This window comes from Nicotiana sylvestris, chromosome 2 (genome assembly GCF_000393655.2).
Source record: "Nicotiana sylvestris chromosome 2, ASM39365v2, whole genome shotgun sequence".
In the NCBI taxonomy this organism is placed as follows: Eukaryota; Viridiplantae; Streptophyta; class Magnoliopsida; order Solanales; family Solanaceae; genus Nicotiana; species Nicotiana sylvestris.
This window is the reverse complement of record NC_091058.1, coordinates 94,391,765-94,407,770: the sequence shown is the minus strand read 5'-3', so window position 1 is coordinate 94,407,770 and position 16,006 is coordinate 94,391,765. Positions and strand designations below refer to the sequence as shown.

At 35.5% G+C, this 16,006-nt stretch overlaps 2 protein-coding genes across 10 annotated transcripts; one reads left to right on the top strand and one right to left on the bottom strand.

Moving 5' to 3' along the window:
* Window positions 1-249: 249 nt before the first annotated feature.
* LOC104223726 (uncharacterized) lies at window positions 250-10,892 on the bottom strand. 9 transcript variants are annotated; one of them, XM_009775204.2, is made up of 14 exons: window positions 10,629-10,892; window positions 10,144-10,265; window positions 7,762-8,194; window positions 7,603-7,665; window positions 6,703-6,837; window positions 6,114-6,216; window positions 5,450-5,520; window positions 5,258-5,362; window positions 4,832-4,865; window positions 4,327-4,427; window positions 2,868-2,927; window positions 2,606-2,809; window positions 1,238-1,355; window positions 250-540 (listed from the first exon to the last, which is right to left on the bottom strand). In XM_009775204.2, exons 3-13 carry the CDS (start codon window positions 7,888-7,890, stop codon window positions 1,269-1,271), a joined length of 1,092 nt encoding a protein of 363 aa, XP_009773506.1. In that variant the 5' UTR covers window positions 7,891-8,194; window positions 10,144-10,265; window positions 10,629-10,892; the 3' UTR covers window positions 250-540; window positions 1,238-1,268. The 9 variants fall into 9 exon arrangements, with proteins under 9 accessions (XP_009773506.1, XP_009773507.1, XP_070024190.1 ...); XM_009775205.2 differs by having other exon boundaries at window positions 7,762-8,168; XM_070168089.1 differs by having other exon boundaries at window positions 7,762-7,903.
* Window positions 10,893-11,031: 139 nt separating this feature from the next.
* Window positions 11,032-15,801, top strand: LOC104223725 (ATP-dependent Clp protease proteolytic subunit 3, chloroplastic). Its single transcript, XM_009775201.2, has 5 exons — window positions 11,032-11,610; window positions 12,255-12,369; window positions 12,452-12,627; window positions 15,173-15,268; window positions 15,372-15,801. The coding sequence occupies exons 1-5, from the start codon at window positions 11,305-11,307 to the stop codon at window positions 15,657-15,659; spliced, it is 981 nt and encodes a 326-aa protein (XP_009773503.1). The 5' UTR covers window positions 11,032-11,304; the 3' UTR covers window positions 15,660-15,801.
* Window positions 15,802-16,006: the final 205 nt, after the last annotated feature.

Here is a 16,006-nt window from a genome sequence, read left to right as displayed (position 1 = left end):
AAGATTCTGTACATTCTCTTCGTAAACTTTCTGCCTACTTCAATATTGTCTAAGCAAAAATAAAATAATAAAATTTATTATTAAAAATTTTGGGCCTAAAGCAAAGATATTATTAGCCTCCCACTTTGAGCCACCCTGATGTTAGATAGCCTACATAAAAAATTCATCACCTGCTCTCTATCTATTTAAGCTCCTGAATAGTCTACACTTGATAGCTAGCTAAATAGCTGAAACATGAATATTCTCAAGTCAACAAATAGATTGAGGGAACTTTACCATTAAAAAAAACTAAATCGAGCATACAAATCAGTTCAAACAAATTTATTAGTCCTCTCCTGAAGCTGGAATATATCTTGTATAAGAAATGTGACTTCCTTGAGAAGTCTGAATTATCCCGAGAACGGAGAAGATCACGATAAGAATCAGAAGCATCCAATCAAAGTTAAACCCATCATGTATTCTCCCAGTTCTGCGTTTTATGATCAGATATGCAATGAACTCTCCAGAACAATGACATTTTGTGCGACCTGTCGACTTCTGCTGCAAGCCAAAAAAAAGAAGCATCAATCTTTTCTTGTTATGCTCTGTGGATAATGGTTTACTTGCTTTTGGACTGCCAAGTCCAATTGGTTTACACCACTTGAACAGAAAAAGGAGCATATATTCCATATACCACCAGTTTGTGGCTTTTGGTATCTCATTGCATTTGTCAGTATTTCAAATTACTTCACCCTTACATTGTGTGTGTTTTTACTCATTTGCCAAGATACATTAACTGGATTAAACTAGCACATGACCATGGAAGTAATTTAACGGTTTAACCACTTCCATTTATCTGATAGCTTTCGCTTTTACCGCATGCTAATCTACAACCTTAGAACATTACTCTATACGATAAGTTCCTAGTAGTCATAGAATGGTAGTTGACTCGTTATTCTTCAAAAGTAAGTCTTTGCAAAAGTCATATTTAAGGTACAACTCCCGAGTAACTCGACACCATGTATTATAAGCTGAAAAGGAAAATGAAAAGAAAAGGAGTCACAAGAAAAAGAAAAGGAACCTTTTCACAAAGAACAAGGATAATCAAGTTAGTTACTAGGATGTTTAATAAAAATTATTGTGGGTTTGGCATTCAATGGAAACCAAAAAGATAGAGCTGGACAACTAGAGGAATGGCTCACATGTGGCAGTCGCTGCAAAGAAAAAATCATTAAGAAGAGAGTAATTTCAGCCTTACATTTGGTGTGCTTGACCGGCTTTGAGATCCATCATTTTTTCAGTATTTGGCCTCTTAAACCGTTCCAAAATGAAGCTGCATTAACAGCCCTCTTGCCGGGAAGTTGAACTTCCAAAACCTGAAATACCAAAGAACTAGTGTTATCAATCTCTAATATTGCCCATATTCGAAGCAACTCTCTCTCTCTACACACACAAATCACTCAAGACAAATACATGAGATAAACTTTAACGGATGCAGGTAAATGCGTATAACCAATAGTAGGGCTTCAATCCAAATGAACAAAAAGAAACCCAACCCTCTGTTACCGGATTCCCAAGAAACATCAAATTTAGAGTTTACGAAGTTTCTAAATAAAATGCTTAGTAAAACTTTGAGCCAGCATAGAATAAATACATATACAACCCATTCTACTTGGCACCATTTTTTATTTTGGCACTCTATCTCTGCTTTGTTCCATTTTGGCTCTTCAACTCTATTTTATATGTTCCATTTTGGCCCTCTATGTTCCACTTTAACACAAGCTAAAACCAGTGCAAAAAATATAGCGCTCGTGTATACACAAATCCGAAGTGTAATAAATATCCAATTAAATGTTGTCACCTGATTTTTTCATCCGTATCAAACGGGTCAATACTAAAATACCTGAACCCGGCCATATTTTTTGTGGGTTTATTTCATCTAAATGGGCCAGGTATGAAATCAGCAGATGAAAGGTTTGGCACTTAGAGAATGAAGATGGGGCAACAGTGGATGAAAAAATACGATCGGGTTCGGGTATTTTAGTATTGAACCATTTAACATGGATGAAAAAAATCAGGTGGCAACATTTAATTGGATATTTATTACACCTCAAATTTGTGTATACACGCGGTATATTTTTTGCACTGGTTTCAACTTTTGTGTTAAAGTGGAACATAAGAAATAGAGTTGGAGGGCCAAAATGGAACATATAAAATAGAGTTGAAGGGTCAAAAAGGAACAAGGCAGAGATAGAGTGCCAAAATGAAAAATGGTGCCAAGTTGAATGGGTTGTATATGTATTTGGCCAATATAAAATGTTGTTACACACAGAGACAGAAAGCCAACATCAATTGCGGATATCATGCAGTTATCCAGATTTAATAAGACATGAAAATAGAGAATCTATGTAAGTTGTATAGGATAGCAATTTTCAGTCTTCTCTTCTGTGCATATGGTTTTGCAGAGTGTTTGTGCAGTGATATATAAAGTTTGTTACCACTTCAAAAAAGAAAAAAATTAAGACATGAAACTAGCAGCCCATAACATCTAGGATTATAGACGCTGATAGAAAACTTGCAGCTTGAATCAAAATATTCTTGAATTTTAGGTACAAAATCTTCTCACCTCTAGTGCCGTGTCCCCACCGCAAGGAATTACCAGTGAACCTTTAGTAAAAAGCACATCATTGGCTTCTATATCTTGACTTCTGATACCGGTGTAAATCCGAGTAGTGATAATTTTAAGCTCTATACTACTGCTCTCGCCACTGCTAGGGTCAATGACCATAAGTCTAGCTCGAGTTCCAGGCCATCCTGCAAATGCCCGAACCTAAAGCTACTGTGTCATGATCCCTCAGACCAGATTGAAAGACAACTTAGAAGAATACCTTATTATGAAGCACTTGGGCATCTTCATCAAAGGATAACCATGACTCCTCAGGAGTTATCTGAAAGAAGCAAAAATCAGAGCTCATTCCCAGAATTTGATGGGAAAGGTTTATTTTATCTGGATTCAATTAGCCAAAATGAAATCCAAAATCTGCATAAATGCATTGAATGATGTTTGAAACAAATTAATATTTAGGTATTGTACAAAAAGAATTTTCTTGTGCAACAGTTTGAGACCCACTATTGGTGTCACTCCAACCGTCCAACGGTATTATCTCATTTTCAAGATGAATTTAGTTCTCATGTAAACCTACCTACCCATTGATAGTGAAGCATGGCACAACGTTTCAAGCGGGGACGGGCTTACTCTCAAGAGCACTAAAAATTCAAGTATGGAAGAAACATGCTTCGTGAAGTAGGATCCACTATCTGCCTGTGATAATATACGCGTAACCTTCATTCGATCAATCTCTAATATCACACAATAGGAAAAGAGAAAAGCAAGGATTTTGCATGTGAAGATATGCTGACAAGTGAACAAATACGGCTAGAAATATGGAGGGAAGTGAATCCAAAGTTCCTTATGTTTCATGAACAGGATATGCAAGACTTTCCAATTTTGAGCTCCCATCCTCTAGTGAAAATGGACCTAGGCTATTTCAGTAATATCTGGATGGTAAATGAATGGTGAATAAATCATAAAAGGACACGTGGGCACCTATTAGGTGCTTACACGTGTCATTGTGCTCCATGAGTTCACTTAATAGCACTAATAATTAGACACTGATCTTCACCTCTGCACTAGGTAAAGGACCCCCCCCCCTCAATGCTCCCTTTCATTTATATTTTGACATCTTGGTTCCTAATCGAAATATGGGATTTATTACTCCAGAATTGGAGAACAAACTTGACGAGCGGAGTATTCTGTTAGGGCTCATCTCGGAATTTATTCACATCATCTCAATTTATCTTGCAAATGCATTTGGGATCCTTCAACTAGACTCCACCCTGAACCCCAAGCCCTGATCCTTCAAGGTAACTTTAATCAATATAAGGCATATTTGCACAACACCACGAGACTGTTCCAGAGTCATGATTCCATCCATAGCAGGGCCTATTATCTTCCTACAACAGGCCAATGGTGTCATCTTCAAGTGATACACTTAATGCAATAATAACGAGAGGTTTCTAGGTAGCTGAAAGACATATACAAAAGTTGAAAGTTTTGTTATGCAGGTCTGGGCATAAGACTTTCCTTAAACTCAGTATACAATACTGGGGCATATATCCAGGCAAGATGGCTGATATCTTAACATTCTCAGGACCTCTTGCTGTTGCTGACGCAGGAAATTTGGGGTTAAATATGCCACGATGTTTAACAAACCCACATCCAATTGGTTGAACATTACACTTGAACTCAGAACCAAACAGTGGACACGCTGTGGGGGGTGATTTTACCTTGGGAGCTAGGGTAGCTTTAGAGTCATCTTGCTCTTCTGCTCTTCCACTTGCAGACCCATCAAATATAGACGGAAGTTCACGAATCAGAAGTTTGGAACCTGAATGGAATAAAAGCCCATCAGCTATTGAAAAATGGAATCTGAATCATGACAAATATTCGACATCCCAATATCTGCACACAGCAAGAAAACAACACCCGAATGTTCTTTGGGTACATGAATTTTGTAGAGCAATGATGACAATATTGCACTGCAATACTACCTCTTACGAAAAACCCTGCCAAACATTCTCAATAATTACACAATTAACTTGCTGTGACCAAAATTGAAAGCTGAATACATATCTCCAATTTTACAGGCCAAACGATGCATTCAATATCACAGACAGAAAGAAGGTTGTCTTTTCAACTAAGAATACAAATTTTCATCCAAGGAAGACAAGCATGGTAACAATGAAATGTTTCAGTTAGTGAAGAGCAGGACGTAGAAGACGAGTAACAAACCTAGAGCAAATAGTAAGTCAAGTAAATCTGGAGCCTGCAAAAAAAGATATTATAAAGCATCAGTCAGAAATTTCATTAAAAAATGAAGGTGCTGTCAAGAAGTGGGCGGTCCACATGCCTATAGTTCCAAGGATAAAAATAAGACGAGGAGCAACTATGTGGTTAGGCCAAAACTAATCAATATACTGACACATTTTTCATGTATATGCATCATTATACACCAACTTTAACTGTTTCACCTTACCAAGCAAGAAAAATTAAAAACGTGGAAAAAGGAATAATCACAAGAATCTTTTTCCAATAATAGCAAGCAGCCCGAATCATTTTTTTGCTGCATACAGCACAATGGGCTTGCAGAACTTAACACATCCATCCATGATAACAAAACTAATAAAAAACAAATTCTGGAAAGAAAATCACAAAGACCTTTATTTGATCATCAACTGTTACTCTTTCAAGCGCAATAACCGGTCCAGCATCCAATTTGCGAACTGTATAAGCTAGCGACACCCCTGTTTCTTTAACACCATCCTGAAATTACATATGCAGTTCCACAAATGATAAATCCATCAAGCGAGTAACCCATATAATTTCCATAAGCTTTCAGGAGAAAGAGACCTGCAATGCTCTTTGAACAGGTGCTGCACCACGATATAGAGGCAGTAAACTTGGATGTATATTAACTGTTCCTGCTTGATTGGACCAAAAAGGCTAAAGCTCATTCAGAAAATTGAGCTTAAGCAGAAAAACTTTCTTTGTAAACTCCAAAAAGAGCAGTTGATCTGTTTAGGCATTAGCTATTCGGAATCCCCTCTACTCGTCTAAGCTTTAGTATTCATATTACAATGACATCCCTTCTTACTTAGTATGCAAACTATTGGAGCTTCCCCTTCCATTAACATCGCCAGCTAAGAATGTTAAAAGGTGCTGACACCCGGCAGCTGCCATAGATTGTCCATTGTGAATCTCAACCGAATGTGCTACATTCAAATATTACATTCCAAGTTTTCACAATTAAATTTGACTAGAAGATTCTTGAGAAAACATCTTCTTAAACCACAGGAATGCCAAGTACAAGAACAATGTGGCTGAAAGCTATATCATGAACTAAATCAAAAAAACTAAGGGCTCCTCATCAAGTTTCAAGTGAAAGATGCTTCTACCTCTGATAGTTTCCAAGCTCCAGCTCTTAAAAATATGACAATGAAGCATTACCGAAGAATAAATTAAACCACTAGTTTAAAAGAAAATTGCATAATAATTGAGCGATCTATTGCCTAACCTTTTGACGGAATATTCAGAAACTTTGTGGGTAAAATATTTCCATATGCAGCAGTAACACAAAGCTCTGACTCCAAAGCTTTAAAGTTAGAAAGAAATGCTTCCTGCATTAGAATAACACAGTTAATAAGACGCATAAGCAGAATCCAGTCACTATAATTTTACAAACCACTGAGGATTGACCGGCAGAATCAATGATAAGAGCTTGGAAATTTTTCTCAGTGAAACACAAAAGCATAAAAATGCATCAAGAAAGATATCAGTTTCTTACAGTTTCATCGCTTAAGCATCATATTTACACTTATTAGGATATAAAACCACAGATCATTAAAAGAAAGGTAACCTAATTTCTTTACCTGTCTTGCTACCCAAGAGAAACTATCCGAGGTTGGCCACCATACTTAATAATGGTTGATGTGCACATACTTTTCATGTCTTAAAGAATTATAACCAAAACTACGGTCTCTACAAACAAAATGATTTCAGTGAAAAGGCACCATGGCAATTTGTCATAAGGAAGACAACCCAGGAGCAGGGGTGCAAACTAAAAATATATACAAAATTCATAAATACGTAAATAACATAATTACCTCACCGGCCTTCACAGGTGTGAAAATCAAATCAGAAGGGAATCCTCTGTCAAGAGCATGTTGAGCAACCGGTGAAGGCATTACTTTTCTTCCTCTATCCCTTCTGGTGGGTGGTTGCGTAACAATAGCTGTGACCTAACCAGTGTCAAACTAGCTCAGTTCTCCACACCATCCGCAAATTAAGTACAACCCAAAACTGAAAAGATGCTTATAGTGACTTTAGCTACGTAAAAGCTACTGACCATAAACATCTACCGCAGATAGTATGCAAAAGCGAGATGCAACCCCAAGAAAGTAAGAAGTCGGCTTCATTCAAAGAAGAAAATAAGCTTGTGAATTTGTTTAGTTATAAGCACACAAAAAAAAAACTGCAGACCCGTCAACAAACTTAAGAGAACCACTTTTGGTGCGGCATTACTAAAAAGAATTACTTCAAGGAAAAAAGACATAAGAATATAGAGGAACGGGCATAAATTACCTATGATTATGTAGAATAAAATGTCAGCAAAATTAATTAGGGAAAGTGGTTAAGTCCTTCTTGAAACTCAAGTACACAATAAATTTACCTTTAATTGTAAAAATCAAGTCTTTCGAGACATTCTTGCTCAGAGGCATCGAATATGTTCATGCACAAACAGCTAAACAACATTACATATATGCCCAGATGAAAAAGAATACACCTCAGTTGGAATAATAACACCACAACCACTACCCCTCGATTCTAAACTAGTTGAGGTCCATTATACAAATCATCTATATCCATTCTACTACATTTTGCACCAGCTTAATTCCAAAGCTCAACTATTTATCTTAAAAAACACAATACTGCAGCAAGAAATATAGACATTTGCTTATGACAGATGTTACACTAGTTTAATCTACAAATGTCTGTAAGCATACCTCAAATAGGGAATCTTGGGCAGCAGAAGCACTGAATAAAGCATCAAGAACTGACGCAGAAACCTGAAATATGCAATGAACAATAAATATTGTAATAGTAAAAGTTTACGCTTTTGCTTATACGAAGAAAGGGGAGATTGGAGCAATATACCAACGGACCTGAGGAGAACCCAGAAAGACAAGACGTTTCTTCTTTGAATTGGAAGTGATAGTACAAGGAGCAGAAGAAGAAGAAGCGGTGACAGTGAAGCTACAAAAGCGTCGAATCATCACTGAAGAAGACAGCATCCTAATTCCCTCCCTGTAAAGATGAGGATGTTTTACTTTTTCAAGAATATTTTGTTTGGATACACTAGATGAGATCAAGCGCGTGCTCAACGTTATGCTTATGAAGTAGTGGCTTGTTGGTTTTAGCGGGCAAAGGTCATTTTTACGACCATCATTGATCAGGTATGACAGGTTTTGAGACGGTATCAAAATGGTCTAATTTTTCCTTCAGCTCTATTTTGCAGGGAGCTAACTCATCTCGCGCTTCCAACTAAAAGATATATGTGCTTCGATGGTGTCTGCAAACATGGAAGTTTTAAATTATCTGCCATTAAAAAGTGCAACAATGAGTTAAAACTTTCATCATACAAAGAAACGTCCTACTTATGAAGCATGATAACTGAGCTTCTCCAAAATGTACACAAATGAAGCAAATTGATGTAAATTCACAAGGCCCGCCTCATGGCCTATGGACCAAATCTATTACTCAAATATCAAAAATAGAAAAGGAATAATAGTCAACATTAATTTAAATCAAGATAAAAACAACAATGTTTTATTTTCTATATTTCAGATAGGGGATTTTCTTGTAACAACATCAATTAAAGCACTTACCCTTTTATATGTTCACATTAGCTATAATTACGACAATTGATATCTAATTTTTTTTTTTTTAGATAAGATACAACAATTGATACCTAATTCAAAACTTGATGATGACAATGGTTTATATTTTGAGCTTGTAAAACTTTTGACTTTTGAGTGGCTCCAACAACAAATTCAAAGTATTGGACCCGTTTCTCGAAAGAAGCATCAAAATTTGGAGAAGGAGCAGGGTATAACAACCCCATTGTATAACAACTTTTCACCCCTTAGAGGTCTTAGACATGCATAGTAAAAGGAGCAGGGTAGTTCGCAAGATATTGCATAAACTATCACCTCATCTTGAGTTCCATAAGTCTAAAAACTTTTCACAGTCCCCTTCCACATAGTTATTTTCTACAACTTGTTAAGATTCTTGTTTCAACTTTTATTCATGACATTTTTGTGTTAATACCTCAACACATAATTAAACATACATACTTCAGAAAAGTTGCAAGCTTTTTCACTTCAATCTTTTCCTGAATCAGTTTTTTTTCTCGCCAACTTAATGGATCTTCTAAAGCTTCAACCTAGTAAAATCCAATACAATAGAATATACTTCTAGAACGAAAAAGAAAAGGTTACCAGAAATTTTCAACATCAAAAGTTGTCAATTACTGGAAATTTTATTGAGCACAAGAGTCACTAAGTCCAAGCAAACTCTTATCTTCTTTTGTAAACACGGAGCTTTCAACTCTACGCGTGTTTTTCTCTTTTCTTCAGCAAATGACACTCTATATATCAGAATACTAAAAGTCAAAGTAAAATAAAACAATAAAAAAAATACAAAGTAGTTGAAAGGAGATTAAAAAGCTAAATGTAAAAACCTGATTAGTATAGGTCTATAGGACAATCTTCCAATCAAAGCTTTAAAATTCACATAAAAATGACTACCAACATAATAAGATGATATTTTAGGAGTAACTAAATGTTGAAACAGTCCATAAAAAAGTTAAGTTTTTCCAAGTATCACCATCTACGACATTAATAAGATTGAGAAAAAAACCATAAAAATGCTATAAAATGAACGTATGACCTACTTATGGGAACATAGCATAGTGTATCTAGCACTACAGAGACAAACACTGCAACTGCAAGCTAGTAGCAATTACACGAAGAACTCGAGAAGAGAACCTTCGGGATAGGGGTTGGAGTATACCCACATTTAAAATGGAATTAGCTGAGAAGTTTCTTATAAGAAAAGGCTTTCAAAAGGAATTTGTCCAATATAGCTATGAGGAACCAAATACAACATACAAACAATTACTTAATAATAGATTTTCTAATATTGAACAGTAACACTCTGACGAAAGTTTTGAGTCATTTTCAGATAATCATCAAATCACAATTTAGGAAGTCATGTTTAAAGATAGGTCACATTATAAGAACTCATGTTTAAAGATCTCAAATTTATTAGAGTATAGTGAAAAGAAAGAAAGAAAAAGGCTTAATCAACTCTTAACCAGAAGCTACAAAAGGCCTTTCAAAACATATCGGAAATGGAACGTCATTGTTACTTGAACACGAAAGCATGTATCTACAAGAGCCAAATAATTGGACCGTATCATATTCACATGTCAACCAGATGTATCATTGTTCCCAAATATTGGAGAATGAAGTAGTCAAATTTACCTTATAACAATTTCATTTCCTTTTCAAACTCTCTTCAATGGAAAACAATAAACAGGTTATTGTTATTAATTGTCTCTAACTCTTCCTCTTTAAATAAAACAAAAATTATTCATATCCAAGTTCTGCAGAAAGAAACAATATAGTTTTTCAGAATCATCAAAATATTGCATACTGACAATAGGAGGAAATTTTATTCACGAACGAAAAGCATAAACATAGTGCTCCTATTAGACAATTTTCAAACCAGGGATTAAAGAAAGAAAATGACAAATTCAAGCTTAACAGATAGACGAAGCATCCTAACAAATCAGAATTTGTCGAGTAAGTGTTTGAAGGAGACATCACTCAGCATAAATAATGTCAATAAATACACTTCAAAGAGAGCAAATATTCTCCTTAATTTTGATCATACATCGAAAAACTCAAAATTCTAAATCTGAAAGCCTTGTTTGAAGAAAGTAGCTGGAACAGTAGATTTTGCTAACCTGGTTATATGAAATACAGATGAGTTCTGCTCTGTTAATCTTCCACCGCAATTACATATAGCATAAAGGCAAAGGTTTAAAACAAAGATGAGTAAGAGAAAAACTCAAAATTAGCTAATTCCAGAATTTGGCCAATATAACATGAAAAAATCATTATTCTACCTAAACTAAATTTGCTCTCTATTTTTTGCAGTATTCTCTGGAAGTGAAAAGTATGAAGGAGAGTTGAAGGAGTAGAAGAGATGGAAAAGTGAGATGTTTCTAGACTTAGGTTTAGTGCGAGTGGGATAAAGAAAATTGAGAAATTAGCATGAAATGACTATTTTGCCCTTGGTCGACCATGATGCCTTTTCTTGAGGGGGTTGAGCTATTCCTTTTTCTCTTCCTATTTTGCTCCTCACAAGTTAGACAATTGTATATGATTTTGTAAAACTTTAAAAAAAAGCTCATATAGTATCAGAATTTACATTGTAAAGACCTCGGGCACAAATTAAATGTTTTTTTTTAATATATATAAAAAAATATAATACACACACATTATATATAAAGTAGGACACTAGAAAAATGTTTTTCTTTTCCGGAATATATATCTGTTAAAAGGAATTGAAAAAATCAATACTTCAAGTCCTTAGCCAAAACCCCTAAAAGCAGAGAGGAAGAAAGAAGGAGAGCTTAGATGGAGGGAGGTTGTCTAACATTCACCACAGCACCAACAAGACCTTCAACCTTATTCAATTACAATCCTACAATTACCAAACAATTTTACAGCAATTCACTACCAAATACTATTACACATGATAAACGAAGAAGAGGATTGTCAATAAAAGCATCGACCCACAACTTTTCTACAGCGAAACCGACGCTATCTGGGAACTGGGATGTTTCCAGTTACTCAAAAGCACCTGCTTGGTTGCCCAGATTTGAAGAACTTGATACTACCAATATGCTTCTTCGTCAAAGGATTATCTTCTTGGGTTCTCAGGTTCTCCCTTATTTTAATAAAGATTTGTTTTTTGGGTTTTGTTAATTCACTCTTTATAATAAAAATTTAAACTTTATACGTGGTTTTGTTAATTGACCATGTGGGTATTATGTTTCTCATTCATTCTGCTTAGCTTAATTGGTCTTAGGTGTCATTACTCTGGTAAAGATTTGTTCTTTCTTCTTTTGGGGGTTTCTAATTCAATAAAGATTTGAATTTTGTACGTGGTTTCTTTAATTGGCCATATAGGAATGAGTTTTTTGTCTTTTTCAATTCCGTTTTGATTTATCAATTTGCTGCAGCTAGCTTAGTTTAATTAGTATTGCTTGGATAATTTGTCACTGCATGGATTCGTTTTTCTTAGATGGGTTTCCTGTTTGTTAACAACAATTCACACTATTCTATTGGCCAAACAGATAGCTCTTCGTTCTGCGCGGACAAACTTTCATTTGATTCTTGTGGAATGACAAGTGAATGATACGCTATCTATGATATACTTTTACCTTATAAAAAAAAAAGATGATACGCTATCTGTGATGGATTATGTTATGATTAGAACTGGACAATGAGGAATTATCTTATATTTGAATCCTAGAAGAGCGATGTTGTTTCTAAGACTTGGGGAATTGTTTGGTGATGAACAGGTAGATGATATGACTGCAGATTTTGTTATAAGCCAACTATTATTTCTTGATGCCGAAGATCAGAAAAAGGACATCAGATTGATCATTAATTCACCTGGTGGTTCAGTAACTGCTGGTATGTCTAAATGTTTCACTTACTTTGGTTGTATCTGATGCTATCCTTTTCATCTGAAGTTGAAACACACCATTTTTTATAGGGATGGGAATCTATGATGCTATGAAAATGTGCAAGGCTGATGTTTCTACAATCTGCATGGGACTGGCTGCATCGATGGGTGCGTTTCTCCTCGCATCTGGCAGCAAGGGAAAGAGGTACTGCATGCCGAACGCAAGGGTGATGATTCATCAACCACTTGGAACTTCTGGTGGTAAAGTATGTGCTTACACTTCCCTTTACTCATCAATTTGTAGTGTTTTCTTTTTGTGTTTTCCTTATTCGAGAAAAACCTAAGTTATGCAAGGGCGTGATTGATGGTTCAACTTTGATGTACTATTATTTGTTTGTGCTCACTGAGCTTCTCTGAAGCTTTTTGTATTTTCTTTTGCTACATATATACATCCAAACACACAGAGAAGACTTTCTTACCAGAATATTTTCTATGAAATACGCATTTGCCTAAGGATTTTTAATGAAAAACACTGTTCTCTTAACACTAAACACTGTTCTCTTAACACTGCATCTTGAGTTCCCGATTCTGCAAGATATTTTACTCTCTGATTTCTGAACAATTTTCATTCTGTTTGTTTTTCTATTCTGAAGTTCAATAAGTTAGCCCTATCAAATTTGGAACATCCTTATCTTTTAGACTCGGTGCTTACTGGTTGTCCTACTTGTTAGTATTATCCCGTTCGTATTCAGTTCTCTTTATGGATATATCTGAGTTCATTACATATAACTTTTGATTTGCTCATTCAGTTGATAGTGGATTGGTGTAAAATTCTGAATCAACGTATAATAAATACTAACTTGACTGATGGATTGGTTCTAAAACTGTTCGACATATAGTTAATAGTTTATTGGTCTAACTAACTTATTCTTCTAGATGCAAAAATCTTTTAGATCTCTCTCTCTCACTTCTCCTCCCACCTCCCTCTATGTCCCGCAGTCAAAATGTCTGCAGTTGTCCACTCAAATGGGGTTAAAGCTTTTGCTTTACATTGTATGCTTGTAATGGGTGTATGCACATACGATATGCATGATATAGCCAGCAATCAGGTTTCAGGTTGAGCTTTCACTGGCCATTTTTAGATCTAGACAGCCAAGCTAGTATTCTTCTGTATGAGTATGACTGAAGTTCAATAAGAGTTGCACCTGATGTCTTGAACTTATCTGCATTTGCTATTCAGTTTTGAATTTGTTCTGTCAGATTCCCTAGCAGCTTCAGGAGTTACTGGGTGCACTGGCTATTTTGTCAAACATGAAGCATAAACCTCTCGTGTTCCTGTTGTGCCAATAATCTTTTGGATAGCCTAGCTAGTGCTGGTTTAAATAATAAATAAATTCATTCTGATATCACAGAGCAAAGATGTGATTCAGGGATTCATTTGCTAATCTTATAGTATTTGGGGCTAAAATATTTGATAAAATGGATCTTGGGCCTAACTCAACCCCAAAAGCTAGCTCATGCGGTGAGGATTGCCCAAGACCATATAAGGAGACCAAGACACCCATTACCCACCGATGTGGGACACAACTCAGCAATATTTGTCTTATGCTCTGTGAATATTTTGGTCCAGCTCGATGCAGAAGTCTAACTGAGCTGTGTTGAGGGAATCCTTTTGGCAAGTGTCAGCTTCAGTATAGGAGACCTGAGAGAATGAAGTCATAGGGACGCCTGTCAAATCAGCTAGCAAAATCACTATATTTTAGGGATTATAATTATCCTTTTCACGCACACATGTTGCTCACTCTGATTTTACACTCTATACAATTCTCCGAAACTAATTACCAAAATTCAGTCAACTACTACAACAATTTGTATAAACAATTTCTAACAGCACTTTCTAGTACAGTGCTCAACCATAGCTTTTTTTTGTCATTAAAAAATATATATAATTGGGTAGAACCAAACCAAGGAATGTGCATGCTTTGGTTTCATGTTGATTTCTTATGGACATGCAAGTACACAGTGGTCTTACAAGTAATATTGAGTGAGCGAGTGTTGATCCAACGGCAAATTGATGCCAAGTAGTGTTAAGAACCAAAAATAAACCTCCTATACTTGGTCAAACGACAAGTAATGAAGGAACTAAACTAATTAACAATTTAATTAATATCTCAATAGTGGTGCTTGTAATGGTTCTGAAATTCAAGGGAGTTAAGCCTAGAACTATGATTTTCTCTAATACTGTAATCAGTCAATTGCTTCTTTCAAGGTAACTATCTTTCAAGTTGCTTATAACCCTATCTTAACCTATTCTCTTTATGTCTATGAGGATACTGCCAATGAAGATGCATAAAGCTCCACGCCTAATTATGGTTGCATAAGGCAATTAGGTATATGTTCTTCATAAATAAATAAAAAAGGCAATTAGGTATGTGTATAATATATCCTAATTGTAAATCAGTCCACCTAGTGAACTCAGTAACCTGATCTTATGCTATTTGGCTTAGTTCTAACCCTTAATCTGCTAATATTATTGATGTGACATTAATTTATTTGAGGAAGTTATGCCAGCACTCAGTATCATGTCAATAAATGTTACACATAAGCTACTGTCTCTTTTCTGGATGCTTTTCAAGTAGGTCAATTTCCGGCATCCTAGCATGCATCCTTCCTAGTTTAATTACTTTCTTTTTGTTGTCTTTTTCCTCTTTAATCAAGATGTACTTCCTTGAATTCATCTTCATTGCTAGCACATCGGTATGTGTCTTTCAACTATTTTCACAATAACTTTTATTTGACTTGATATTCCAGGCAACAGAGATGAGTATACGGATCAGAGAAATGGCATACCACAAGATTAAGCTTAACAAAATACTATCAAGGATTACTGGAAAGCCTGAAGAAAAGGTGATTATTTTAGATACCGTCTCTTACTGTAAATGAATTATTTGTGAAAGTTATATAGCTCTTATATTTCTCTATATCCTTTCTTCTTCTTTTTTTCTTCTAGATTGAAGTGGATACAGATCGTGATAATTTCATGAATGCTTGGGAGGCTAAGGAATACGGATTGGTTGATGCTGTTATCGATGATGGCAAACCAGGATTGGTCGCACCAACTGCAGATGCCACAGCTCCGCCAAAAACACGAGTTTGGGATATGTGGAAGATTGAAGGAAGCAAGAAGGCAAAGAAAAATTTGCCTTCTGAAGAAAGAATGTTGCAAAATGGGTATGTGAGTAGTCAAGATGATGAGCAAAAGAGCAATGAACAGAAAGATGAAGCACCTACTCTATAGTGTATTAGGATACATGTAACATGTGGCCTTGAACAAATGTACTAGTCGTATTCAATTTGAGATGTCGTCTCAGGGATTAATTGTAGATTAATACTAATTTTTATATTATGCTCGAGGTCTCTTGAGCCTTCTGTTGTACCAATGTCTATTGTTTCAAGGTTGTTTAATATTTGAATTGGTATTCTGTTAAGGATTTAGGTCTATTGTTAGAAAACAGTTCGAAATGCAAACTAGCAGAATGTTATGCCAGTTTGCACGACTCGTTTAGGTTAAGCATTAACGACTAACATTTTATAAATTAATAATCCCTCCTGAATAATGATATTTTTGGAAAGAACTCAGTTCAC